This window comes from Amblyomma maculatum, chromosome 3, assembly GCF_055883805.1.
Source record: "Amblyomma maculatum isolate TAMU_Amacu chromosome 3, ASM5588380v1, whole genome shotgun sequence".
Classification (NCBI taxonomy): domain Eukaryota; kingdom Metazoa; phylum Arthropoda; class Arachnida; order Ixodida; family Ixodidae; genus Amblyomma; species Amblyomma maculatum.
The window spans coordinates 93,359,479-93,387,465 of record NC_139346.1 but is presented as its reverse complement, the minus strand read 5'-3'; the positions used below and the strand labels follow the sequence as shown (position 1 = coordinate 93,387,465).

Here is a 27,987-nt window from a genome sequence, read left to right as displayed (position 1 = left end):
AGTTCTGCCCCGTAATGCCTCTGCTGCCTCCAGATATTCCGTTTCTACGAGATACGGCGCCAACTATCTTGCCGATCTCACACCAGCATCTAGTGGTGAAGGAGGACGACGGGAGAGGGGCGAGAGAAAGAGTTGCTCAACGGAATCCTAAACCTGCACTAGAATGCTCTAGTTCTTTACCAACGGTAGGCGCCAGGCTTTTGTGGATGCGAATTTCCTTTGTATGAATTCGCGTTTCCAGTGAACGCCGTTGCAGCGCATCACTCAAAAAAAAAAAAAAAAAAAAAGAATAGAGGCGCTGGACAAGGCGTTAACGTGTTTCATACGGAAGGTGCAGCGTACACAGATTTGCCGCTTCACGACGGTGAACTGAAATCTGTCGTCTCCAGCTTTTATGTACACAGGTCTTTTCATGCACATAACTTGGCATTACTTAAAAAACACGTTAAACTCCAGCCGGTAGAAATTTCCGGAGCCTTCCACTACGGCGCCTCTCACAGCCTTGAGTCACTTTGGTACGTTAAACCCTACAAACGAAACCAAAACAGCACAACACCACCACTGAAGGCACTTGCACAAGTATCAGCCATTTTAAAACCTCACAGAAGTATGGAACAAACAACTTATTTACTTCAAACGCGTTTTGTCTAAAGTAATAATTATGACACTCTTCTACGATACTCCACGTATGCAACAATTCCTTGGCGAGTCCCACTATGGAGCTCATTTTCAAGCTTATTGCACTTATTTCAAAATGTACACCACCTACCATTTTCCACCTTATCAAAATATGAAATCAAAAGCAAGCTGTTATTACTGGGCCTGTTTGCTAAGGACTTGAATATATATAGAATAGGCAGCTGCAAACAAATTAAAGCAACTAGCTGCCGTCATGAGGAACCGGCTCCAAAGACCAGCCTAACAAGAGACATACAAGGCTACGGACGCCACTCGTATCATTTTATTGGCAATTCGAAAAACAGAAAAAAACAGATGAGGTTACACTATTCGCATGATTACACTTTGCATCACACACTAAATGTTTTGCTGAGCCCTGTTAGAACCTGACAAGAGTACGGTTGCTGTCACAAACTCTGCTGCCTAGGCGAGAAAAGGGGAAAGTTGTACAAGCAGCGAGCAGTTTATGCCAATTTGTCTCCAACAGACTAATGTCGGAGTGAAATTTAGTGGGCCCAGTTAATACAAAGTGACACTGTAAGTGAGAGGCAGGCTAAAATGCCCTTGCTCGTGCTTTGCGGCATGAGCACAGAATGTGGGGCAGACACCAATCAATTCCGCCAGCAGAACACCGTCCTCTTGCCCAGTCTACAGTCACAGCGACAAACAGGCGATTATACACAGACTGATTATTTCTCTCCTAAAAAGATCCTGACACACTCACATCAACAGCATTAAAAACTACAAGATATGAGGGACATAACCAACCTACCATTTTTCGAGAGCAAGCGAGAGACTTTTACATTTTCGAGGCTGTGGCCCATAGGGCCACTTTCGACAATTTTTTTTTTTTCCTTCTCCAGTTTTCACTTTTTTCACCCACTAGGATGTAAATTAGTGCCTTTCTCCTCCTGCTTTTCTTACCAACTTTGTCATTCTGAATTCGCTTTAATATGATGGCAGAAGGGCAAATGGGCATGAGGGAAGGGAAGACCCGTTAACAAGGCGCAAACGAGACTCTTATGTAAACTAAAACAGTAAAAAAAAAGAACAAAATTGCAGAGAGCAAGAAAGAACAAGCAGAACACAATAGGACAAGCTGACGTGGCAGGCAGGGCATTACAACATGCTTCTCTCTTCACTGCTATTAATTAGCGAGGCAGTGGGAGGCTCAACAACCAGATCCTGGCAAAAAATTCTACAATTCCAGTCCAACAGGACAAGCATATGTTCGCTATTCCATGTGCTGCCAATACCGGAAGAATCAGTAATCACAAAAAATAAAAACACTCATGGGTCTTTTTTTAAAACCAGTGAAGCTTAAAAGTGAACAGAAGATAACGTTGGCAGGTGTGAGGGTTTCACAAGGCCTGGAGCAGGTTAGGTAAGAGATCCATGTTGTCATGAACACACACACACCTGCAAGCTCATGCCACATATGGCATACAGATGCCGAAAGCGAGGGCAGGAGAAAAATAAGGAAAAAAAAAAAAGGCGTAACAGACTAAAGCAACTTGTGAACCGTACCACAGGCAACATACACATCAAGTGATGCCGAAGCAGGCAAGTCGAGCCAGCCAGCATGCTTACAAGACACTCGCTCGACCACCACAGATCGCAGCACAAGCTCAACAGCGCTCTTCTTATGAACTTCCACGCAGAAAAAAATAAAAGGTGCGTGGGGGTGGAGGCTTTAGTCTGACTAAATAAACCACTACAGCTCGATGCAGAATGGATGGCAAATTCAGCCAAATTTATTGATGCAGAACTAGGAATGCAAAAATTCTACCAACTGTTCTACTTTCAGACACATAGCTTCTAGCTGAGAAATGGCCACAATGAAGACATGCCATAGAATACCAAATTAACGTCAAAATAAACAACAAACAAATAATTAATGTACACAGCGCAAAACCGGGAAAAGTGTTACTCGGAAGCAGAGTATCAGCCTTCATCTACTCTGGATGCAATGATTCTACAAAGAGCAAACATTGCAAGACAACCTGCCAGGGCACGCAACTTAAGACAAAAACCGAGGAGCTATGACCACAACACAACACCTTTCAGCAAGACGAGACATGCATAAAAACAACTAACAACCAAGGTTAGAAATGCAGAGCCAAAACAAGAGTCCTGCACACCTTTGAAAGAAACACTAGCACTCTTGCTTTATCACTCAGAATGATGCGAATGACTTCTAGGAAGGCGAAAGGATACCATGCACACAGGAGGAAAAAAAAAAGCATAGGAGAAGCGCGCCATGTCTAGTTGCCACAAGAAAGGTGGTGGTTGTGCGAGTTTAAATTTTATTGTTCTTTTTCCATCAGGAATAAAGAAAATATACGACGAGACTCAATGAACACAAGATGACAGCATTAAAAAGGCCAAGTGCCGTGAAAACTAAAGGAGACCGCACACGATTCCTGGAGAGACCTTCACACACCCGCACAACAGAAGCGCCCTGGTGAATTTGGGGCCATGCTTTTTAAGATCAAGAGTGCTCTGGCATCTTTCCTGTCTTTCAGAATAAGATAAAAAGCCGATGCATAACCATTAAAATTAAAGGACCAACGGACAACCAAGCAGCTGCAGAAACCAGTGCCAGCTATCCATTCGGGAACCCAGAGAAGGCAGGTGGGTTTCGGCCAGCCCTTTTCAATTTCATCACACATATGTCCTTAAAATTCAAAATAAAATGGAAGTCAAGACAACTCTGATGAGATGAAAATGTGATGAGCAATGACAGTCAACAAGATAACCGAGAGGATACAACAACATGCGCAGCAACCGACAAGCAGCCATTTCAGATGGTCACCTGTGTGAGCTACAGTGCAAGGTCGCCAACCAAACAACGCAAGGGTTGCACAGACCTCAGAGTCAACAGAGCAGAGCTTCACGACTTCCACCTCACTTTTGTCTATGCAGAGGCTGCTGGTCTCAAAGTCCCTGCTAAAATGTGGCTAGGGAAAACTTGCACTGCAGCCCACACAGAGGCATGCACAAAAGGCCAGGCTTCGCTACAGTGCTGGAGAAGTGAGAACGAAGGAAAACGAGTTGCCCTACGTGGGATGTAGAACATGCCGATTCGAAGTGTGGCGGCCATAGCAAAAGGAGAAAAACCAGAGGCGCTCCCATGATGCAAGAGCGAAACAAGAGAGCGGTGCTACCCACTATGACATGGGGAAGGGGCGGTCAAAGGGCGAAAGCGGCGCATGAACTTTGCTGGCACTGTTTATATACACTCCCCTTTGCAGAGGGCACCACCTGCTCGCATGGTGCGACAGCCACTGTGGTGCCAAGGGGGGGAGGGCCTGGACAGGAAGGGACCACGCTCCCTTGTCATAAATAAATGACCCACAAAACCAGACAAAGAGTTATGTACACCAAACACACGAGGCGACAACCGACACGCCAGGCCACAAACCAGGGAGGTTCCTCCATCCAGAGACCAAATACTCCACCCTTCTGGTAATTTTAAGTCCAAAACGTTCCACTAGCCAAGAACATGCTTCGTCCCCCCATTTTTCTTCCGCTGGAGGGACTGATAGGAAGTGCCGCACGTAAACCACAGCCTTTTTCTTTAGAACCCACCCTTTTTACTCTGGAGCCGCCAAGAGCCCTGCGGCACAGGGTCCCACAGTGGCGGCAGCAACAGCACAAAAACCGCACTACCACACGTAGAGCACTGCACATCCACCACTGAGGCACAGGAGGAGTCTTGCTGGACGACAACACGCACAAGGTCTCCCAGCGGCAGCCACATCGTCCCCCAATCGTGCGGCACCTGTCGAACGGGTCGCCGTGCATCAATGCTTGCGTAGGACATCTTTTGTAGTCGCCCCGAAGGGTGGGCCCGGCGAGGCACCCTCCGGGACTCGAGGAACCCCCACCCCAACACCAATAAAGGAGTGTCCACTCCGTGCCTTTTTCCACTTTTCAGATGCGCCAGATGAGAAAATAAGAGTCCCACATTTTTTTTATCTCTTCACGTTTTTTGACGCGAGTCTTTCCCGGTTGTCGCCGTTTCAACCACTGATGCCACGGTAGATAGGCGGAGGAGGCGTCCTGGCACCAAATGAATGGCGCTCGTTGCGACGCCGGCGTCATGATGGCATCAGCGACGGTGTGCACTTCACCGTCGATGGCGGTGGGCTTCATCACAGCCCACCAGGCTATTTCTTCGTGTGTGTGTGCGTGTCCATGCATGCACTGGGCGAGGCTTTGGTCGGGCGGTGCCGAGGGTGCCACGGAAAAGCCCAGGCACACCGGAGGCCCGCGAGTGCGGCAGAGGAACTTTTTTTTTTTGCTTCTTCTCCAAACAAACCCAGACACAATGTATAGCTTAGAGACGGGGCACCACATCAGCTGCCGAGATGGCGATGGCGAAAAGTTAGCGCATGGAGGCGAGGTAGAAAGGGAGAGGTAAGCACAAGACTAGTTGCCTCAGAGTATGGCGACAACTGCACCACAGGGAATCCAGAGAGACTGTTCTCAATGCACAATCCTGTACCTATTAGCAGGCTTTCAAGAATGGTAACTGGGAGGGAGAAGTGTGGACAAGCCACAAGGGAGTCAAGCGGGGAAGGGGTTGCACAGAGCACTACACTGCGAGGAATCCAGCTTTAATAAGTTTCCCACTCAGAGAAAAAAACTTTTTTTTTCAGCCCTGGAAGCACACACGCACACCGATCAGACTGCAGTTTTGCATAGTAAGTTAAACAATCTTTTTTTTCCTTTGGTGGTAGAGGAGGGGAAGGAAGGAAGGATAGGGGGTGGAAAAGGCAGGCTCACATTTTCGGCGTGGGGAGGACCAGCAACCAGATGAACAATTTCTCCACTCACACACATTTTCTTCAGACAGCCCCGTCTCCAAAAGAATGCAAAGGCCATACACGGGCATCTACAGGTGCGCTCATCACACTCACTACACTCATTAGGCCTACAGCAAGTAACTCAAGACGACGACCAGAACCCACTTGTGACATCGAATCAGGGACAGCTCTCAGTGCACAAACCTGATACACACCAGAATACACACACTTCCTATGCATTTAGAGGGGGAAAGAGAGAAAGAAACAAAAGGTAACAGGGAAAAGAAACCTATAGGGGCAGAAATGCTGCATCCCACACTCTGAATGCAATAACCAAACAGGGGAGGAGGGTCACAGGGTCATACTACCACACACGAGATGCGCACTGCTGTAAGCCCACAGAGTGGCCACAACAGTGGCTTATGAGTGCAGCAAAGGAAAAGGCAAGTAACGAGATATAAAAAAACGTTAAGAATCAGAGGCAGAGAAATAAAACAAAGGATTAGGGGCAGGGACCAGAAAGTCTGCCAAAGAAAAGGGGCTATTGGGGCACAGGAAGAAAGGGGAGAAAGAGACATACAGGTGCACCTCAAAGGCGTGAGGTGCGTCAGGCCCCAAAGCGCATACACGCTCAAAATGCACACTCTTCGCCACAAAAATGGGGGATGCAGGTGCCAATCATCACACAACCGCATGTCTGCATGTACATCTGCTCAAAAAACTAGAGCTCCGCCTACCAGCCGCCTGCACCGAGAGCAATGCCCGAGCCACCAAAGTCCATTCCGCTTGTTACTCATCAGCGGGCGCTCCTGGGCAGGACGGCATGGCAGCCAACGGGGGGTGGCACACGCACGCTCACCCCCGCAAGTCCCCGGGTCGACCGCAACGCTTCGTGATCTTCAGTCGGTCACGCGTTCCATAAAGAAAAAAAAATCTGGAAAGGGGTGGGTATATAGAAGGGGGAAATCAGCAGTCCTGCGCGTCAGTCGCTCGACCACGTTGCTGAGGGGCCGGCCACTCTGTTTAAGGCTACCACCCACTGGTGTCCCAAGGGCGAGGGTTGGGACTGGGGTTGGGCCTCGGGGGTGGCAAGGGGGGGAGGATAGGGGCGCACCAGAAACCGTCCCGATGGCCTGGCGGCCACTCATCGCACAAAAAGCGTCCTTCACCATGTGTGTGTGTGTATCAACTGCACGTGTCTGTGTCAAGCACCACAAGCCTGCGTGGGGGAGGAGGGAAAGGAGGCTTCTTTTTTGAAGAAAGCAGAGGGGGAGAGAGGCACGCTTGCTAGCAGGGAGAGCACAGAAATGGGCTTTCTCCATATCCTGTAGCGCCGGCACTTGCTTGTCCCACAGGAAGATGCAGCAGGGCAGAGAGGAATGCAAGGAGAACGCCCAAGATAGCAGGTGGGGGGGGGGACAGGAAGACAGCAGAAATGGGCAAAGCTAGAGGAGCCACTCGTCCAGCCATGCAGCACAATACTTCTGCCCACAAGGCGACAGCACACATTTCCAGGCCACAAGTGGAAAAACACTCACTAAGCCTAGACTGTTTGAAGTGTGTCAAACTTATCGTCATATGGCACGCACAGGCTTCCAATAATGCCGGTGGTGCAAACAAATTTCAGGTTCTGAATCTAGAAACCTTGGCGCAAGGCAAGGAATTCAGTGCAGCAAGTACAAAAAAGCTTTTTCATGACCTTGGGCACACACGAAAATGTATAATCCTTTTCCAAATAATTGTGTACTCCGGAACAAGAGATCAATAAAACTAAGTTCCAGTTTTATGCACAATAGCTCATAAATGTGCACTCACTAAACAGAAAACGATTTCTTTTCCAACATAATCCAACACAATGTAAAAGCCAAATCAGTAAGACTTATTGCGGTAGAAAAGACAAACAACAAAAGCACTGCATGCAAAATAAAAAAGAACACACAACTGTCAGCAAACTACAACACTGCTTCCAAAGTACACCAACATCGAAAGAGAGCAGATAAGAAACAGAGAATGAACAAATACCAACAACACACACTGCAACCTGCATCCCCCGAATGACCATTAACAATACTCCATTAAAAAAAAAACCAAGCACATCTCTAAGAGATGACGAAAAAAAAAAAACAAATGACGTCCGACACGCACGGGTCACAGATGACAGAAAAAAAAAGTGACGTAGGCGGTCTCGCAGACCAGATGGAAAACATACCATCTGGGTAGCTGCAACTGTGTGTTAAACACAAAAATAAAACAATATAAACTAACTCCTTGGGTTTCTCATCAATTCCGCTCTTCATAGCCACTCAACGTCAGTATGTTTTTCTGCTTTGCTACTTCAAGTTCCTGTGGGAGAGTATTCTTCATAATCGCAGATGTCGCGGATCAAGCCGTACCATGCAACAACAATTCCTCTTCTGGATGTGCTGCTCTCTTGCAAGAAGTTGCCTCGATGTTGGGAGCAAGGAGAAAGAGTGAGAGAGAGAGAGAAAGTGGGGGAAAAACAGGGCGCAAGGATTTTTCAGGGAGTCGCCCAAGGAGCCGACGACGTCGTGGTGATGCATTCAAAGACACTGCTGCTCTCTCTCTCAAGTCAACAAAGAACAGGACTAGAAGAAAAACAGTACCCTGCAGGACAAGAGGGGCAGTGGGGCAGCAGCGTGGGGTGCACCTCATCCCGGGTCAACCGCTTCCTGCACATTTCTTCTGTTTTGCATAAACACCCGTCTAGCCTGGCTTCAATTCCCAGAGGCCACCCCGACTGAATCAGGGGGCTGTTTGGGTCTTCCAAAAGGATGAGAGCAGCAACGGCCAACAGGCCAAATGCAACCGTTGCCCAAACCTGTCAATTTCAAGGCTGCACAGGGCAGTGACTCGAGCCACCACGAGTTACAACTAGTCGTTACAAAGTTGATTCCCCCAGTAGAAAGAACCCCACATCCCTAGAAAAGGCACTGACAAGACAGCTCTCGAATGTCTGAGGCATGTGACACATGCAGGAAAGCAGGTCCGAGCGCAGGCGCGCACCCAACACTGGGCTGCCCTGGACGGGATGGCTAAGCTAGGAGGGCCTGTTACGCAAATGTCAGGGACGTGGCAAGGAAACGGGTGCAAGGTAAAAAAAGAAAAGGACGCACTTACGAACAGAGCTGTGTCGGTGGCCAATGAGCCTTCTGTGGTGGCACGTTTTAAAACTGCGGAGTAACATTGGGGAAGTGGTGGGGGTAATATTTGGATTTCTTCAACATCCAAAACACTGAGCCTGAAATGTTTTCCATTCTTCCGCCACATAAGGGGAAGGGACTGGGGGTCTACCGATGGGTGCCACCACCACAGCATGTCCTGGAAGTTCGCCCCCTTGCAACGAAAATGGCACAGGCCTCGGGAAGGATGGAGGAAAAGAAAGAGAAGACACTGAAAGGGGACGAAAACAGAGGAGGGGAAAGGACTGCAAGAGCGAATGAGAGGTAGGCTGAGACAGCGAGGTAGATGAATCTAAAAAACCTGAGCCGGCAGTACTGACCGGCGGCGGCATGATGCGCTTAAGCGCAACACATGTCTGCCTGCTCTTTCCGTTTTTCCGTTTTCTGCTGCTCTTGGAAAGGGTTTACACTCGAACGCGAGCCAGTGCGGTTACAAACGCAGTTTTCCTGGCAGTTGGCTGCAAGACAGCACAGCCAGCGGGCGCAAAAAGTCCTCAGGGCGACGACGCGTCGGCCGAAGACAGTGGGCGTGTTCAGGGGTCGGGGTGTCAGGTGGTCAGGGGCAATAGGGTCCGGTGGTGGTGGGAAGGCAGCAGCGCACTGCTGGAAGACGCTGGACTCCACCTGCGAAGCAAGGGCCAACCTCAGCAAGATTTATGTAGCAGCAGCATTCCATGCCGCTGGAGCCATTTGTGCCGGACAAAGACACACGACCAAAAACCAGAGACTGCTGTTAGGTGCAGAAGACCCAAAGGCAACTGAATCCAGCAAAAGCAGTTGGTTTTCAGGCCTGGCAAGAAATGCACAGTGCCTCCTGTAACCACGCATGGACTGGCACCGAAATTTCAATGCCAACAGGCTTTTGTAAAGCCCACTTAACATGAATCTCAATTGGCAACAGAACCCAGAACATTACCAGGACCACAAACTGCACTAAATCCCAAGGGGTCATGTCACTGTTACACTCAAAGGTTGACTTCGGAGAGGTTCAGCCTTCACTTAAAAAGTTCAAGGACAAAGTGTTGTCTCAAGTAATACCAAATGCCTCCAGAAGTAAACCTGCTGTTCAGCCATCACACGCTAGAAAAAAAGGTTGCACCTATATGCACAATTATTTCCCGTCTCAAGTCGTTATATTGCTACCCGCAGCAGCAAACACCTGTACAGGCCAAATGGAGCCATCTGAGCAGCAAAGTTAGACAGCCACAGAAACATGGCTTCAAAATGCCCACTCTGCCAATGCCACAAACATTCTGGTAAAGGCACAGATTTTGAAACCATCAACACAGGCCATGATAGGGAACCATTCCTCAAACAGGAAACATTTTCCATCGAAACCGCCACTTAGTGGTACTGTTTGCAGTGCAAATCTGGGTATCATCCATGTGCTGAAAGCATTCACATGACAGATCAAAACATCACAAAGCGAAAAAGCACTCTCCTTTTTTCCTCCCCATTGTCTGCGAACATAAGCTGGCTGGCCCGATCTGTGAATCTTCCTTTAAAAGCACAGCCGGCATCTGATCTCCAGCAACAGATCTTGCTAAAACTTTCACGGTACGCTCTCTGCATTTTCCTCGTCCTTTGTGCCAAATTTCTCAGCGAGGAAATCATGTTCCAGTGAAAATTAAATTTCACATTTCATTGCCTTGACCGGAATTTCTTCAGGCAGTCTTGTGTGTCACACCACTGGACTCACAGTCACCGATATACACTGTTTTTGCTGAAGAAGAAAACTCAGCTTCAGTTTGGTGTTCAAGACAACTGCTGTAATTCAGTCGGCAGTTTAGCCAAACAAAAAGCATAGGTTTTGTAATGGCATCCCTAATGTCACCAGGCTGGCCCGACGTGATATCAACACTCAGGTGAAACGCAGTTTCAGTTTTCAAACACTTTTTGTTTAGTATGTTAAACCTTTTTTTTTAAAACTTAGGAATGCAATTTTGTTCACTGCGTTAAAAAAAAAACAATCGTGAAGATGTCTTTTAATGCGCGACAGCATCACACAGCACTCAGGTGCCTTTTGCATTGAGTCTCCATTAAGAGCACAGCCCCGACAGGCGGGACCGAATATGAGTTCTCGGTGAGTGAGTTCCTAGACCACTGAGCCACCACAGCATACCTTTGTTTTGCCAGTCACTGCGGCAACCAATCTTTCACACAATGTCCTTACAACGAAGGGCAAGCTTCAAAAGAGTGAGCTCTTCAGCTCAAGAATGTATGTGACGAACATCGCCAAAGCACACAGATCAACAGAACAAGAACCCAAGACAGAATGAAAGTGCAGCCTGCTGCAATATCTGGCAATGCAGTGTGCCAGAAATAGTGATGCCTCACAACAGAGTGCCAAGGCGGCACCCTACAACACCCCTGCCTAAACATCCTCACGTTTCTCTGAATCCAGGAAAGAACTATGTCCTCCTACAAACAGAAGGCGCATAGACTGTCATTTGTTTCTTCCCAATATGCTCAAGGACCTGTATAAATTTGCCAACGTGCCCCTCTCCATACAAAAATCACACCACAGCATGCAACCACAAGCAGGTGGTAGTGGTGGTGCTACATTAAGTCACGTCACTGCTACATTTTTAATAAACGTTGCCATGTGCAAGCATTATGACTAACACCTCTCTACAGGCCCCTGTCAACAAAATCATTCTGATATGTCTTGCCATGGAATGTTGTAACTTTTGAGTGAATAAACCTAGTTTAAAAAGTTATGCATGGGAGCTGAACTTTGAAATCCCTCGTTTTTAAAAAACAAGCACTTTTTTTACATTTATTTCCTAATGCCTTTTTCTTTCTAGCACATCCCCCCCCCCCCCCAAACACACACACGCACATTATGTACGGATGGATGAAATGACTATTCTGCCCACCGTTGCAGTTTCCACGGATCCCCCTCTGCCGAAGGCAATGTTGGGGAGGCGTTCAGCTGCCCATGCCACTGCGTGTACTAACATGGCCGCCATTCAGGGATGACGATAACTAGCACCCGTGACAGCACTTAGGGTGCCTTTGTAATAATGCAACCAAGTGCCGTAAGAAATGGTGATTCTTCTTATCTTCTGTCGGAACCATAATCTCCCCTTCTCCAAGCCCCAATCGCCTCTAGCGTAGAGACTTTGCAGCCTTGTTGTTGACAGATGGCAACATGATGATGCGTGAAAGCGCATCAGCGGGAAGAATTCAACTAGCAATGTGTGCATGGATGGCGTGACGTTTATGTCACTGCTACAGCTTTAATAAATGTTGCTATATGCAAGCATTACGACTAACACCACTCTAAAAGCCCCTGTCCACAAAAACATTCTGATATGTCTTGCCACGGAATGTTGTAACTTTTGTGTGAACATACCTAGTTTTAAAAGCCATGTAGTTATGCATAAATTTATGCATGAGGGCACTTTTTTTTAGAATTTATTTCTGAATGAATTTTTATATTCAGCAAATATTCCTCAAAGAGTGACTGGTTCTTTTTTTCCCGTGATTTTGTCAAACCCACTTGCACTAAAATTCATGTATAAACCATTTTAGCTTGTTTAAAGGCCAGTTTATGTATGAGTAATTAAAGTACACATTGCCATCTTTAGAGTAGTAGTTGCAATAATTAATAGAACTGCAAAAAAAAAAAGGCAAGATGGTAAGAACCATTACAAATAATTTTTAAATAAACTAGCCATCACAAATAAAAATTTCAATTGACAGAGCACATTTTGTTTACCTTTTTACACTACTTAAGAGTTCAAATAATGATGCAATTTATTTTGAGGGAAGTCAGTAAAAAAAGTGGCATTCACACCGTGATATGCAACCCTTATAATGCTGAAATAAACTGGCATTTATGTAGCTATACGTGCGCTCAATGCAAAGAGCTAGGATACATTTACTATAATTTATTTTTAAATATGTAGCTATGCACAGCTAAACAAAGTGAAACAAATTTACGTGGACTGATTACACCTATTGCAAAAAGCTATAATGTTAGAACTTTCGCATCAATATTATTTGTCCTAGTTCATGACATGCTCCTTAATATGTGGAATAAGCACATGACATTTCAGCTCAAAAGATGCATTCAGGATAACAACTTTGAGCAAATATTCGCTTTTGGAAAAACGAGGATGAAGTTTTGAAACCATGTCAAATATACAATATTGTTACATAAAATGCAAAATATTTCTGACTAGGCCAAGACGCAGTGGAGTCTTTTTGCTGTCATTAGCACTTTCATTGAAAATGATTTAGTTGCGCGGCAACGAAGAAGCAGTTCTGCAGCCGACCAATATGGCACAAGTCACCTAACCACCAAGCAAAAGGTAGATGACAAAAAAAAAAAAAAAAAAAAAGGATCATAGATATCTACTACAACAATATGAAATAACTACCACTAGACAGAAACAACATTCCGTGGTTTCACAATGAAACTGCAGGGCTCCTATAGACCGTTTATAGAGAGTAGTCCCACTGTCCCTAACAGGCGGTGCCACTAGGACGGCCATCATTGCTGGCCTTCGGAACGCATCAGCGTGCAATGCGGACTGCTGCTGTGCATCTTGTGTAAGAATGCCGGCTGACTTTTAAACACCGCTGCTTCGATGCAGGTGTCATCTGTATTGTCGAAATATTCTGCTAGGAAGTAGAGCTAATGACCCTGTTGTTTACTGACGGAAGAACAGACGATGCTTTCTGCATAAGGTGCACATCATGGCATAGGCCACCGTTTTCCCCGGAGGTGTATCACGAGTTCATGTTCTTTTCTGGGACAAGAAAGCGCCTGTGAATTGCAAAGAAAAGCTATACCTCACGCACCAGCTCATTTTAGCACCGGCAGTAGCAATGGGAATGCGAGAACGACCCTGACGTCTTCTGAGGAGTTGTATATTGCGTCTTTGCACTGCTGCCGCGTTATTTTCGCAGGGTGTTAAAAAGTACCTTGACGTGGCTATTAATGTATATGTATCTATAAGAATTGATTGTGCAGAGAAGGAAAGTCAGTGTGGGCATGCCAGTGAAATTGCTTACTTTAATTAGGTACTGTTCCCAAGGATATGCGGGATCGAATCCCGGCCTCGGAGGCTGCTTTTTGATGGAGCCGAAAATCCAGGCGCCCGTGTGCTGTGCCATATCAGTGCACGATAAAGAACCCTAAGGGGGTGGGAATTTCCGCAGTCCTCCACTCATAGCCTCAGTCGCTTTGGGACGTTAAATCCCACAAATCAAACCAAACTTTAATTAAGCAAGCACTGCTACAATACATGTAATAACTGCTGCTTTTATGAAACTAATGCACGGGCAAATGATGAAATTTACCATTTTTTTATATCCCCGCTTGCTTGGGCTGCCTATTGTGGATTCTGAATTCCGGTGCAGTTTCCAGACGCTTTCGCCCGAGCGCAGTGTGAACGCCGCTGAGCGCCTGATGCGGCCTTCAAGCGACGTAAGTCTTTTGAAGCCAGGATGTTTACAGGAGATAAAATTATACCTTATCAATTGTGGGGGTTACAAGCGCGTCCATATTGAGCAGTAAATATTGTGCACAATGTTAAATGGTGAACATTCATAGCGTTTCAGCCAGCACGGTCTGAACATGCGTTCGCTGTTTGCGCAAGAAAATTTTAAAAATAAATAGGGGATAATCAGTTTGTAATTTATTCAGTTTTACAGAAAATCATGTTTTCCACAAAGAGCGCTAGGGGGAATTGATTAAAAAAAAAAAAAACAGTCGACGACGGATGGGTTTGCCGACACGTTCTAGCCAATGCAGACAGTTAGGAGTACGCAATAAATGAACTATGTGGTTAAATTAAACATATTTTAGCACCTACACATACTATGGGCATTCACGCGAAGTTTTCTGGCGGTCTACAATCTCGCTGCCCTCAGCGATAGCGGATACGCCGCACCGTGCAGCCGAGTACTAGCGCGCCGGAAGCCGTTAAACCAGAAGGCCTGAAGGCCGGCGATGACGGAAGGGTCACATGATCAAATATGGCAGCGCCCAAGCGCTCGCGCTGTAAAGGGTCTATAAGTGGCTGCAACTTACGAACTAAGCGAGGTAGGAATATAATTCCTTTTGAAAGTGATTTCACAATGCTAAGGGATGTTTAAAACACAAGATGCCGACAACCGATATATTCCAGAACAGTTGAGACTTGAATGTTATCTTAAAGGCTGATCACACAATGGGTTGTCGATACGCAAGCCACGCATTACATGTTCACATGTCACTACTATGAGAGGCACAGTGTCGGCCCACAGACCATCTGCGAGAAATGTCAAATGGCTTTTCTCCAAAGATATTTAGCTGCAGGTCACGAGACTGCATGCTAGGTGTGGGAACCAGCTCACTCTTCACAATGTTTTGGAAGGGTGGCTAGTTTTGGCTGCCCAAGTTGATTGTTCTGCTTTGAGTCAAGCAGTGTACTGCTGGCACGTTGTTTGCATGTGCCACAGTGCGGGCACAAAAATGACAGCATGGTCTAATGAAGTGACAATTTACTTTACTGCAATTATTGAGGAGTTTCCAATTCCATGGAATAACAGCCGTGACAATTATTTTCTGTCCATATTCATCTTGGCAACTGTCCTCTGGACTTTGCTCAGCCCAATGTGTTGTCACCCTTTTCGGTCCACCAAGTAAGCATGCTCGCAGGCATTAGAATGCAGACGAGTTCGCAGTAATGTATTAACACGTGATGAGCGGCCTGCAAACTGACAGTCTGCCGTGTGAATCAGCCTTTAACGAGTGTACTGCAAGGGTCAAGAGAGAAATTTGTAAGAGCTGGTTTGGTTTCTGGAGCTTAACGTCCCAAAGCGACTTAGACTATGAGATACACCGTAGTGGAGGACTCCAGAAATTTTGACCACCTGGGGATCTTTAACGTGCACTGACATCGCACAGAACACGAGCGCCTTGCTTTTCGCCTCCATCGAAAAGCGGCCACCGAGGCCGGGATTCGATCCCGCACCCTTGGAAACCGCAGTCGAGCGCCGTAACCACTGCGCCACACCGGCGAGGAATTTGTAAGAGCTCTGTTAAGCAAGGACCCCTCCTTGAAAAAAGATAAAAGACAAGAATCAACAAAAACAGCAACATATATAGAAGTGTCTCTTAAGAATGTGCAACCAGGTTTGACTCAGAGTCACCTTTGCGTCATAATACAGTAGAACCCCGCTATGGTAAACTTGGATATAGTAAAGTGAAACTGAAGACCCAGTTCATCTCCCATAGACAACGGTACATTCTACTCCCTTCATAGTAAAGATATTTTTGGTAAAAATCAGTTACAGTAAAGTGCGCCTGGCCGCAGCGACGACTCCCACGATATGACAGCGCCGCCCGCGCACTACCTAGAATCTCGAGGAAAATAATTTTTTGTATTTCAAAACAAAAATAACATCGAATATCCTTTTAGGTGCCTTCACCATCAGGCTTAGCAGCATTCAGGAGAAGCCTACTTTACGAAGAGAAGCCTACTTTATGGAGGCCTTGCAGCCTTGAGGGAAAGCACGCAGCGCGCAGGAAAAAAAAAACGTAAAGCTGTCTACAAACATAGAAAGGAGGTGGCGCGGTCCGCTTAGAAAGTAAGGGAGAGTAAAAGTGCACCGCGCTGTGCAGCACAAAGCATGAGGCAGCAGAGGCAAGAAGTGGAGGTGCAGCGTGTGTGGCCTTGCAGCACTTGACTGCCACACGAATTTGTCATTTATTGCCTCTTAAAAGACAAAAACAGCAAAAAGTGATACCATGTTCATTTCACATGAAATCAAACTTTGTTATATTCGTAGCCACGTCATGCTTAAGAGGTACTTCCACCAGATGTAAAAAATTTTTGCAATTGAAAAAAATTGCATGAAGAGATAAGAGAGAGATGGAAGTTATTTCACAGTGTTATTTTCATTAAGCAACAAGACGTGTTCAGTAAGCGGCCATTGAACTACCCGACAGCATCGTCAGGACCATGTCTTCACCAACAACTGATATAGTAAAGATTTTTGCTGGTCCCAGTGACTTTACTATAAAGGGGTTCTACTGTACTTTAATCTGGCGAGCACACAGTCCCAACAAATTATCCTACAATTGCAGGCAATTTGGTTTGGCTGGTTTTGTTTGTGAGGTTTAACGTCCTGAAGCTCAGGCTATGATATGTTACAGTGGAGGGCTCCGGAAATTTCGACTACCTGGGATTCTTTGAACGCGCACTGACATCGCACAGCACACGGGTGCCTTGCGTTTCGCCTCCACCAAAAAGCGGCTGCCGTGGCTGGGATTCGATACCGCATTCTTGGGCACTGTAGTCGACCACCCTACCCACTGCGCCACCCCGGCGGGGCTGCAGGCAATTTGTCAATATCAGACAGTGTCCAATGAGTCCTTTTGCAGGAGCCTTGCAGTAGCAGACTTTGCTAGCCTCGAAAATCTGTAAAAGTAGTTTCGCTCAAAGTACGGTCTAGACTGATGGGCCACACAGCATGGTCCAGCAGCAAATGATGGTGGGCTGTGTTGCACATTGATGAGCAAAATTATGTTCCAGTTTCAATATCAAACCGCCTCTGCCACCCTGAGACACGCTGACGTCGCATCCAGACTGCAAAATGATCGCCTTTTCTCGACACAAAGCATGAAAATTCTTAAGACAAGATCACAAAAATGTCTGCAAATCTTATTGGGCTACAAAAGCCTAAGAATTCCAACTTCTAACAGTATGCACCACACACAGGAGGACAAGCTAGCACTAAGCATGAATGCAAGCCGCTGCAGCAGCAAGCATGAAATGCAGCCACCCACAGCTACATTGGCTTTGGCTAGATTTGATTTTGATTAGCTGCTTAGCTGATAATGCCGATGGTGCTAGCGCAGCCGTTGATGATGATACTGGCAATTACAATGCGGCTGCAATTTCCAAATTACTGGTTTCACAAAAACCACTCCTGCACAGGCAGAGGCAACTTTTCGGGAGATGTGGGGCAGTGGTCACACAACTGGAAAGAGGTAAAGGTCTACACAAACATCCTAACCTAACACCAGTCTCAAACATGAGGTAAGGGAGTAGCAGCGTAAAAAGAAAAAAATATATTGTAACCTTCCGAAGGGCGTTACGTGGTGCGGCATCGTCGTGAAAATTCATCTTCACGGGGCACAGATTCAGCAACCCATCCAAGTCGTGGAGGAATGCGACAGCCGTTCCCTTGGCGAGGTGCTGAATTTCATTGGTGAAATTCATCAGGAAAACTGTCGCACAGCCGTCACTCAGTTCAACAAGACCGCGCGCGATAGCCACTCCCTTCTCGAGCAACAGCGAAGGGTTACTGTCCGCAATACCTTCGTAGTCGTGAAACCGGTCGTTCCTCACTAACACCAGCACACTGGACCGTGGTGGCAGCATTACGTCGTCTTCGACAATACGCAGAGCATTGACTCCTGGGTCTTCTGTGTCACTGTGCGCCACGGACAGGGCTTGCTTTGTCGAAAATGTGACTCGCGCCTCGTGTAGGTCGATCACAGCCCTGTTTTGCTGCAGAAAGTCAAGGCCCAGGATCCAATCTATCGAACAGTCGTGCAAGAAGACGAATTCACCGACATAAGACGAAACCGCGGCTGCCAATTCGGGCTATGCACCTTCTGGCCGGGCTAATGAGGTGACCTCCAGCCATGCGAATGCTAGGGCTCAACCATGGCGTCAAAACTTTGCTCAATTCCTGGGCGAGGGCGTGGCTCATCACAGAATAGTCTGCACCAGTATCAAGTAAAGCGATCGTGTCAGTTCCGTCAATTGTCACACACAAATAAGAAGTAGCGCGTCGGATGCTGTTGCTACCCTGCCCCTGTGAGAAATCAGCGTATCTTGACAGCAGCGGCATTGCCTCCGGAGAGCGCTGGAATTAGTTTTCCCGCTGTGGACTGGGAGAATGTCGCTCAGCATAACTGGCGTCTCAGCGAGGGCTTGGGAACAGTATCGCAGCGAAGATGACGATCTAGAGTCATAGCAGGCACACGGGCAAGACAAGACTGCTGTACTGCTTCAGTCGCGGTATTCACGTCGTAGCCTGGTGCTGGCGCCCGGCAGAGGATAGATGCACAGGCAGGTCTGACCTCAGTCTGTATAGAAACCTCAGAGAGTTGTTGCTATGCTGCCAGGCGAACCTCGTCCCAGACGACTTCAGACAGCGATGTAATTGAAGGCACGCTGGAAGGCTTGTAGTTCCTCCCTGACTATCGACCTGATTAGGTTACGTAAAACGACCACATCGCTTCCTAGCGGCTTTGAAGAAGCAGCAGGCCCAAGCTTGCTTATATCCTGATTGCATTGCCACGCTCGTTGCAGGAGCGTCGATGGTGGTCGCCTCAGTGAGGAATTCGGCAACAGTATGCGGTGGACTGCGCACAAGACCAGCGATAAGCTCCTGCTTGACCCCAAGCATGAGTTGCCGAATCTGCTTCTTCTCCGCCATGAAGGGGTCGAAACGCTTGAATATCCATGTCCTCCACATACATGCGGACGCTTTCGTTAGTCCGCTGGATATGGGAGTGAAGCGCAGCTTCAGCTTTCTCCTGGCAGTCTGCGTTAGGGAATGTATCTAGGAGATTACGGCAAAATGTTTCTTAAGTGGACAGGGTGTTTTCATGGTTCTCGAACCATGTCCTATCGGAGTCCTCGAGTGCAAAGTACAAGTTATGGAGGTTACGGTCGTCGCTCCAGCCGTTGTAGCGGACAACCCGCTCGAAGGTGTCCAGCCAGTCTTCCGCATCTTCGTGCACATCGCTATGGAAAGATGGCGGTGCTTCGCGGCGTGTGGTAGAGGATGGGCACCGGAGAACTGCTATCTGTGGCCATTTCTGGTGGAACCATCGGTCGAGGCTGCGTCGTCCTCGTCGAGGTGGCGAGAGGGTCGAATTCAGATGACTGGCTGCAGAGGCGGCAGTTTGGGCGCTGATGGACCGGTGTGAGATCAGTGTTTTTATCTTGTAGGCGTACACAGGTCGAGAAGCGTACCTAGCAAGTCCACCAGATGTGAAACAGTTGTTACACTAAATTACTGCAACCGCTGAACGAGGGCACAAAGAGGGTTGAACCAGGAACGCCGGCAATGGGAACGGGCCGACACTTCAGCGCCCTCTACTTCTACCGATTGCGCTCCTAGCTTCAATACAAGTGTCAATATATATATATATATATATATATATATATATATATATATATATATATATATATATATATATATATATATATATATCAGCGAGGACCAGGGTGAAAGAAGCCGACCATAGGTTGAAGCTGACCTGAGGTTGAGAGCAAAAAATGCATGGGGTGAGGGTGCAGCAATAAGCCCTGAACCAGCCTTCAAAATAACCACCTGCACTGTCTGTATTGACAGATCTCAGTCTGTACAACCTTAACCTGGCAACTTCACGCAACATTAACCGTTGCAATGCCAACCACACACAAGCTGTGCCTGTCTTCGAACATTGCACCAATATTAGCAGTGATGACTCTCACTAATCCTGCCCAGTATTGCGCTACTCCAACTAACAAGGTGCTAGAGAATTTCCTGACACCACCGGGTTTTTCTTGCATTAAAACGATGCATAAATGTATGCGAAGCTATGTGACAGAATGGAGCAAAACAAAAAAACGAAAGAAAACAAGGCGAGGTAGAAAGACTGAGTGCCGACAGTTTGAGACCGCAGCTCAAAAGAGATGGAATGCATTTGTGCACTCGCTTTTAGACTATAGGTTTTTAATGTTTTCACTTAGTCGTCCAAGCGTGTTTTGGAATGGAACGTGCCCCAGACAGCATGTTTAATAAAAGGCCAGGAAACTTTGTGACATACCCTTACCCTGAATCTATGCATCTTTCCCTCTCTCACATTCACAAATTTTCCTGCATCAATGCCCCACCGCAGCGGTGCAATGGTTAAGACACCTGACTATGTGCCAGAGTACCCGGATTAGATCCCGACCGCCGGCGACTGCGTTTTGACGGAGTCCGTCGAAACGGAGAGGCATTCCTGTGCTACGCGATGTCAGTGCAAATTAAGATCCCTAGGTGGTCGAAATTACACCACAGCCATCCACTACAACACCTCCTTCTCTCTTTCCACTTTCACTCCTACATTTCTCCCTTCCCTTACGGTGCAGGTCAGGTGTCCAAGGAACAAGTGACAGATATTGTGTCCTTACTTTCCTTTGAACCAATTATTATTATTATCAATCCTCCCTCACCTTCACTTGGTAAGGTAAGGGTATCATACTCAGTCACAAATTTGCATTCACATAAGTCTTTGGTGGCATGACATTTTGGCACAGTTAGCAGATTGACTAAGGCCAGACAAAGCAGAACTGAAACAAAATAAGGAAAGATATGCCTGAACTACATGACACATACTGTAAGGAAAGCTTTTCCTCCAAGCATTGGCTGCATAGCCACAGAACACTGTCCTCGATTAAAGCTATAACCCAACGAGCCAATATCTATCAGACACTGCACTTATCTTCCCAGCTCCAAAACACTGGCGTTGCACTATGGACTGTAAACATTTATGGGATGGGAAGTGTGTTCTTGGACAAAAACTTCTTATGGTGCTGCCTTCCGTCCGACAAAGCCACAAGGTACTGTAACCAGTGGATGGATTTAACTAGCGAACGAGTTGGACAGAAATTTTTCAGCAGTGAGAGAGCATTTCAGTGTCCTTTTCATCCTCTGGGCTTCGCACTATAGCACCGTCTCACTGAGAGAAACAGGTGATGCAGCACTCATGTCCCCCTGATACCTTTATGCACTTTGATCGCCCATATGCCTGCACCGAAATTAATTCACCCCCCCCACTCACACCCTGTAAACTGATTAATACCTTCGTGTGGGCGAGTCGGTGGTGCTAGTCCTGTTTTTCAGTGTGTTCCTTGTGTCCTTGTTTCTTGCGCTCCTGATCAGCACAATGCCTGTAAATTGTTCAACCGACAGAACTATACTCCCGGATAAGTTTTTGTGGTTATGCTGCCAAAGCTACAGAGCCAAAATGCATAAGCTGACTGCGCAGCAGGATATAGTCCCTTGATATATTACGCGAACATTATATCATTACGCGAAATTGCCTATGTTGTCATTACATCAAGATTGTACTACACGATAGGCCAGTACAACTTTAGTGTAGTGCATTTTAAGATCAGTACACTACAGTGTGCAAACGGGATGGCCGTGCCATCTGCCAGGAATCTCCTGAAGCATGTGTCGGCTGCTGCTGTGTCTACCTGACGGTTTCTGTTTGCTTTCGTAATGTGCTTGTTTCAGCAACGTATGCAGCGCGCGATATTCATTAACCGCGAATATACGTTCCTTTAGTTAAGTAGTCTAAATAAGGATATTTCTGCATCGTCGAAGGCTCAGAAGCCATTGTTTCAAGCAAAGGCGGAACTGAAACCGAAACCGTACCCGAGACCAGATATGCCAGAACTACAAGCTGTAGTAACACCACGACGAAAGCTTCAGCCACATGAATGAGACTCTATGCAGGAACGCCTAATGCAGCCAGAGATTCATGCCCTAAGGTTGCAAATGAGTTATTTTCAAAAGTAGCATGGCTTGTGGACAAATCAGAAAGTCATGTCAAAGTGAAATAATGAAGTGAAGTCCCTCAAGGTTTTATGTGAAATGTACTTGGGCAAGCAATTGATTACGACCTTCCAGATATAATGCACAATGCTACTCTACAGGCCACCACTGTTGAATTTCCAGGCCAGCTGTAAAGAGAGTGTACTGACAAGATAAAAACAAGCACAATGCCATCATGTGAAGCAATTTCAGAGGCACAAGCTTTCGGGGTCACGCACACTTTTTACAAACAGTAAAGCAAGCCTTAAAGCATAACTGACAAAGCACATTGGCACCAGATCAAGGTAAGATTTCCTAATGTATTGTCAAAGAAAGCAGTTTCATTTTCATTCCTTTCCAGTGACACGGCCAGAGTTCAAGAATGTTAAGCAATACAATAATGATGGCACTGTAGGAATGTAGAAGGAAGTCAAGGAGGTCACTAGCTATTTTCTCAGCAATGTAATCATCCCAACGGCAGTGATCCTAAAGTGTACTTGTTTCCACATTTTCCTTTCAAGGTAGCCAGTCATTCAGCTTTAAAACACAACTTCCGCTCATTAACACACGTTTATCGAGCCCACACTCTGCCAGGAGCCCCTCTTACAAGCCTAATTTAAGATACTCTGGCGGACACTTATACCCCTGTCAAGCGCGCAAAATAAAGTGTCACTTACAAAAGGTGAACTCTACCGATGGCGTAGCAGAAATTTCTTCGTAAAAAATGTATTATGCAATAAGATATGTATACAAGTTGATTTTACGCGTTTTGTACATATTTTCATTTGAGGTATTGTTTTATAATAGCGACGGGCAAAATATCACATAAGAACTGTGATGTAACCACGTACACAACTTCCAATTTAAGCGTGGTGCGCCACTGCAGTTACGCCAGTATCAATTAGGGGACGACTGTTATTGTTCATGGTGTTTATTGATAGGGGGTCTCGGAATTAAAGTACGGTGTCAAATTTTAAGGATTTTTTGACTGTTTACTACTTTAAAAAGCAGTCCTCTGAATTTCACATTTGGAGGTTCCAATTCCTTTTTTAAAACATATTTTTCAGTTTCCAGTTTCATATCAACGAGTGCTTAAGCGAGTGCGCTCCGCTTTCCGTTTAGCACTGCATAGCGTAAAGTCTCGAGTTGTGAAGTACACTACGCGTAGGTGCACTTTAACTTGCACGCTTGACTGGGGTATTAAACTTTAAGTGTATGATGCAATAGCGTAACTGGCTCCCGTCTGCAGCTCCCCAAGATCCTCGTTTGTGTACATGCCACTCACTTAATTTCAAATCCTTTAATTTCTGCCTCTATTCCACCTAGTACATACTCATTTAGGATACAGCTGTAAGCTATCAAGTTATGGGAAAGACCACCAAGCATTTTATATAAAGTCCTGCTATAACCAAGCAATAAGAACACGCCTGCATGGTCTAGGGGGCAGTGCGCCTGACACAAGATGCAGGTTCTATCTCCCCTTCCCATCTTAAGGCAGCTACCAGTATTGGCAGTTCCAGCCTACTTAGTCATGCCATCTAAAATGCTACCATTGTCAGAGGAATGGCTATGCTTTTTAGCTCACAACGCCGATGCCAGATTTCTTTTGGAGTATGGGGCATATAACTGCGTTATTAGTTAAGCCTGTGAAGGTGTACTGTCTCTGTCATGTTCTCCGCACAAATCAAATGAAGCCTTGGATTACATATGATGGGAAGGATCCTGCCAAAGAGGAAAGGGGGGCAAAACGTTGAGCACCTGTACAGACACACTGCCAGCCCCACTCAATCCGGTTAGGTGCCAAGAGGTGGCGCTCACCTTCAGAGGGCGGAGAGGACAGCTCCTCCAGGCACGACGACGGTGGGCTTGTCTCCCCCGGCCGGCGGTGCGCCGCCAAGGGCGCACATGGCCGAGGAGCCGCTGCTGGGTCCGGCCCCCTGCGGTGGGGGTGGGGCCGCCGCCCCGCTGGGCAACATGCCCTTCAGGCCCCCCATGCTCTGTATGCTAGCCTGGATGTTGGTCAGGCTGCGCGGTGGCACCATGGTGGGAGGTGGGGAACCGGGCGAAGAGGCCTGGCCGGGCTGCTGCTGCTGCCCCGGCTGTTGCTGCTGCTGCTGTTGTTGTTGCTGCTGCTGCTGCTGCTGGGCCTGCGCCTGTGCTTGGGCCTGCGCCTGCGCCTGCTGCTGCTGGGCCTGCGCCTGGGCGGCCTGTGCCGCCTGGGACGTGCCCAGAGCCAGGTGGCTCGGCCCCAGCGTCAGGTGGCTGGGGTGGTTCCCCGCTGGTCCCGTCGCGCCGTTCTTGGGCACGTGGGTGGCCATGTGGCATTCGAGGCTCGACTTCATCACGAACGACTTGCCGCACATGCCGCAGAAGTAGGGCTTGTCGAGGGACGGCGGCCGCAGGTGAATCTTCATGTGGGTCTTCATATTGCCCTTCTGAGTGAACCCCTTGCCACAGATTTGGCAGGTGTGAAGCTTCTCGCCCGAGTGGGAACGCATGTGAGTCTTCATATTGCCCTTCTGGGTGAACCCCTTGCCGCAGACCTCGCAGGCATACGGCTTGCGGCCCATGTGGCTGTTCATGTGGTACTCGAGGCTGAGCTTCTGCGAGAAGCTCTTGTGGCACACCTCGCAGGCAAAGGGCTTGACGCCCTCGTGGGCCATCACGTGGGTCTTGAGGTTGCCCTTGAGGGTGAACCGCTTGCCGCACACCTCGCACGCATACGGCTTTTCCCCGTAGTGGGTCGCCAAATGAGTCTTCATATTGCCCTTCTGGGTGAATCCGCGCCCGCAGATCTCGCAGCGGAACGGCCGGGCCCCCGTGTGCGAGTTCATGTGTGTCTTGAGGTTGCCCTTCTGCGTGAACCGCTTGCCGCACACCTCGCACCCAAATGGCTTCTCGCCCAGGTGCAGCGTGTGGTGGTAGTCCAAGCTCGACCTCTGAGTGAATCCCTTGCCGCACACGTCGCAGTTGTACGGTTTCTCACCAGAATGACAGTACATATGACTCTTCAGATTCCCTTTCTGCGTGAAGACTCTTCCACAGATTTCGCACGGAAACTCGCCCCGCTTGGCGGGCGCCTTGGGCTGTGGCTGAGCGGCTGCTGCTGCGGAGTGGGGCTGGGGGCCCGGCTGCTGTTGCTGTTGGGGCCCCTGCTGCTGTTGCTGCTGAGGTGGCGGCGGAGCGCCCGGCTGCTGCTGGTGCGGCACCGGGCTGCTCTGCGTACTCACGCTGTGCACGCTGTTGGCGGCTGCCGCGGCTGCGGCCGCCGCCGCGGCCGCGGCCGACACCGCGTGCGAGCCGCCGTGGTGGGCGCTGCCGCCGGCGGCGTTGGCCACGCAGAGAGCGTTCGGAGGGGGACCCGGGGCGGACGATGCATTGGCGCTGTTCTCCCTGGGGCCGGTCTCGCCGTACAGCATAGACTCCTTCTCCAAATTGTAGAAGTTGAACAGCCGGTGGGCTGACGTGAAGAGCGGGATCTGGGTGGGCAGCCCCGATGAGAAACCGAAGGTAGGGTCCATTGTTTACATCTTGCCGCGGACGGCTACTCGAGCGACGGCCCCGGCCCGGCCGAGACAAAGGGCGAGCGGCCGCAGAGCGACTCGGCGGCTGGCAAAGTCCACGAAGAGGGCCGCCCCGGCGCTGTTGGGCCTTCCATCAACCCCGGCGCGGCGAGGGCCTCACCAGAAAACGTCCATGGAGCGGCGTTTGAAAAAAGGGCGCCCGAGATGGGACGCGATCAAACAAACAAATTTCAAGCGGAAACAATAAAAAGAACCTGCTCATTTCGCTGGGCCGCCTGACGATCCGCCGCTCTCCCTGCACCACCGGCGTCCGAGTTGGCCCAGAGATGCCCAGAAATAGCTTTGGGCAGACCCGTTACCCCTAAAAATTTGCCCTAATGCTGTCAGCTGTCAAGAAAGGAAAGCCGAATGGAGCCTGGAAAAAATGGCCTTCTGGTGGCCGAAAGCAAACACATACAAAAAGAAAAAAACATAGCCAAATTTTTTTCTCCACTATTTGCGACCTGATCGGACTCGCCGCAAAACTCGCTCAGCGCGAGCTTAGGCGGCTCGCACACGCGTTAAACGCCAATAATTACTTTTTTGTATTTTTCAAAAAAAAATAAAAAACGAAGGTGGTCCGTTAAAAAACAAGATGGCTCACTGCCGCTGGCTTCTTTTTTTAGGGCTCACAGTTCCATCATGCGCAGCATTCCGAAGTCCCTCGGGCTCTCCGTCACCTCCTTCGGTTTGAATGAAGTTTCGCGCTGGACTCCGGCAAAGACAAAACTATTTACACACGTCCATCCAAGGAACAAAGAAAAAAACGCAATATGCGATGTCAACGATCCATTTGATCGGCGCCAGGGTTGCCAGTTATTTTTGCGGTAGGCAGCGGCGGCGGAAGAAAAAAAAATGCGCGTCTTTGTTGTTGCCAGACTCGAAAGAAAAACTAGCGCTACTTTAACGCGCGCCAGCAAAAGCAAAAGTTTTTTTCGCTCCATGCATTCAAGCCTGCGAGCTGAAAGAAACATGGCAAGCTGATATCGACGACAAAGAACTCGCCGCAATTAGAGGTGCTCGCGCGAGAGCGTGACAAAACGTAGTTTTTTAACGAAAAACGGAGACGCGGCGTGTTTGGCCGAGCCGGCGAGAGGTGGCACGGCCTGCGCAAAGCGCGGGAGGGGTTACAGGGGTGTGCAATGAAAGAATGAAAGGAAGGAAAGCAAGCGGGGGCAGAGAAAAAAATGTGGAGAGGCTTTCCACGGGAGAAGGAAAGAAACTCCCGCCGGCTTTCGCCACGGATGCAGGCAGCTTTCGAAGGGGGCGAGAGAGGAGCGAGGGATTTGCGCGAGCGAAATAGCTGAAAGTCTGGAGCTGCTGGGCTGCTGCTGCTGGCATCGACGTGGGCAATCTCGGATTGAGCAGCTTACCGAGGCGCCGTCAGCGCTGACAGACGCCGGCGCCCGCGGGCAAAAAATGCCGTGAACTGGCGCGGCGGCGTCAGTGGGCGCTTTCTTTCTTTTTTTTTTTTTTCGTTGGTGTATTAAAAACCGATGGTGGCACTGAGAACCAGGCACGTGTGCAGGCAAAAGAATGCATGTCGACTTAGCAAGCGTTGCAATGAATCAAACAGCTAGGCTGCTGATCGAGGTGGCACACGGCAATAGTGCGAGGGCCGATTCCTCGCCATCACCGTTTTTTGTTTTTGTTTTCACTTTATCGAATACTGCTGTTCGAGTACACCCATTCAACGAGCAATGATGAGGGCTGTCACGCTGCTTCCCCCACAACAGCTTTCCTCAGATGACATTTTTCTTTCCATTCTTTTTGTCAGAAATTTCACATATAGTTATTACTGGCTCCGTACGTATCCGAACCGAATTAGTGCATATTTTCCACAGATAAACCTCATAAGATTAAAGAGATCAAGATTAATACCTAGAAAGCTTCTGTTCAGAACATCAGCATGCCACTTTTTTGCACGGAAGACTGGACAAGTTTGCTGTTGCGTCCCCTCAGCCATATCGCCGCGCGCGCCCAAATATCGATCGCGAAACCGCGCAAATAAATTTACGCGCCGTGTCGGTGTGGCCTTGCTGTCACACCAGAGCCTGCTTCTGTGTATTTGCTACAGTTGTGGCCGATAATCGTTATACGGGGGCATACGTACATGGTAACGTTTACGTGGAATGGAGAAAAAAA

The 27,987-nt window shown here is 48.1% G+C and overlaps 1 protein-coding gene across 1 annotated transcript; it reads right to left on the bottom strand.

Moving 5' to 3' along the window:
• Positions 1-943: 943 nt before the first annotated feature.
• Positions 944-26,671, bottom strand: LOC146195329 (uncharacterized). The gene is made up of 2 exons (XM_084597775.1): positions 24,098-26,671; positions 944-9,313 (listed from the first exon to the last, which is right to left on the bottom strand). The coding sequence occupies exon 1, from the start codon at positions 25,798-25,800 to the stop codon at positions 24,100-24,102; it is 1,701 nt and encodes a 566-aa protein (XP_084453901.1). The 5' UTR covers positions 25,801-26,671; the 3' UTR covers positions 944-9,313; positions 24,098-24,099.
• Between the last annotated feature and the right edge of the window lie 1,316 nt (positions 26,672-27,987).

Coding starts and splice junctions, on each gene's coding strand:
- LOC146195329 (XM_084597775.1), bottom strand. CDS start 25,800: ATGGACCCTACCTTCGGTTTCTCATCGGGGCTGCCCACCCAGATCCCG.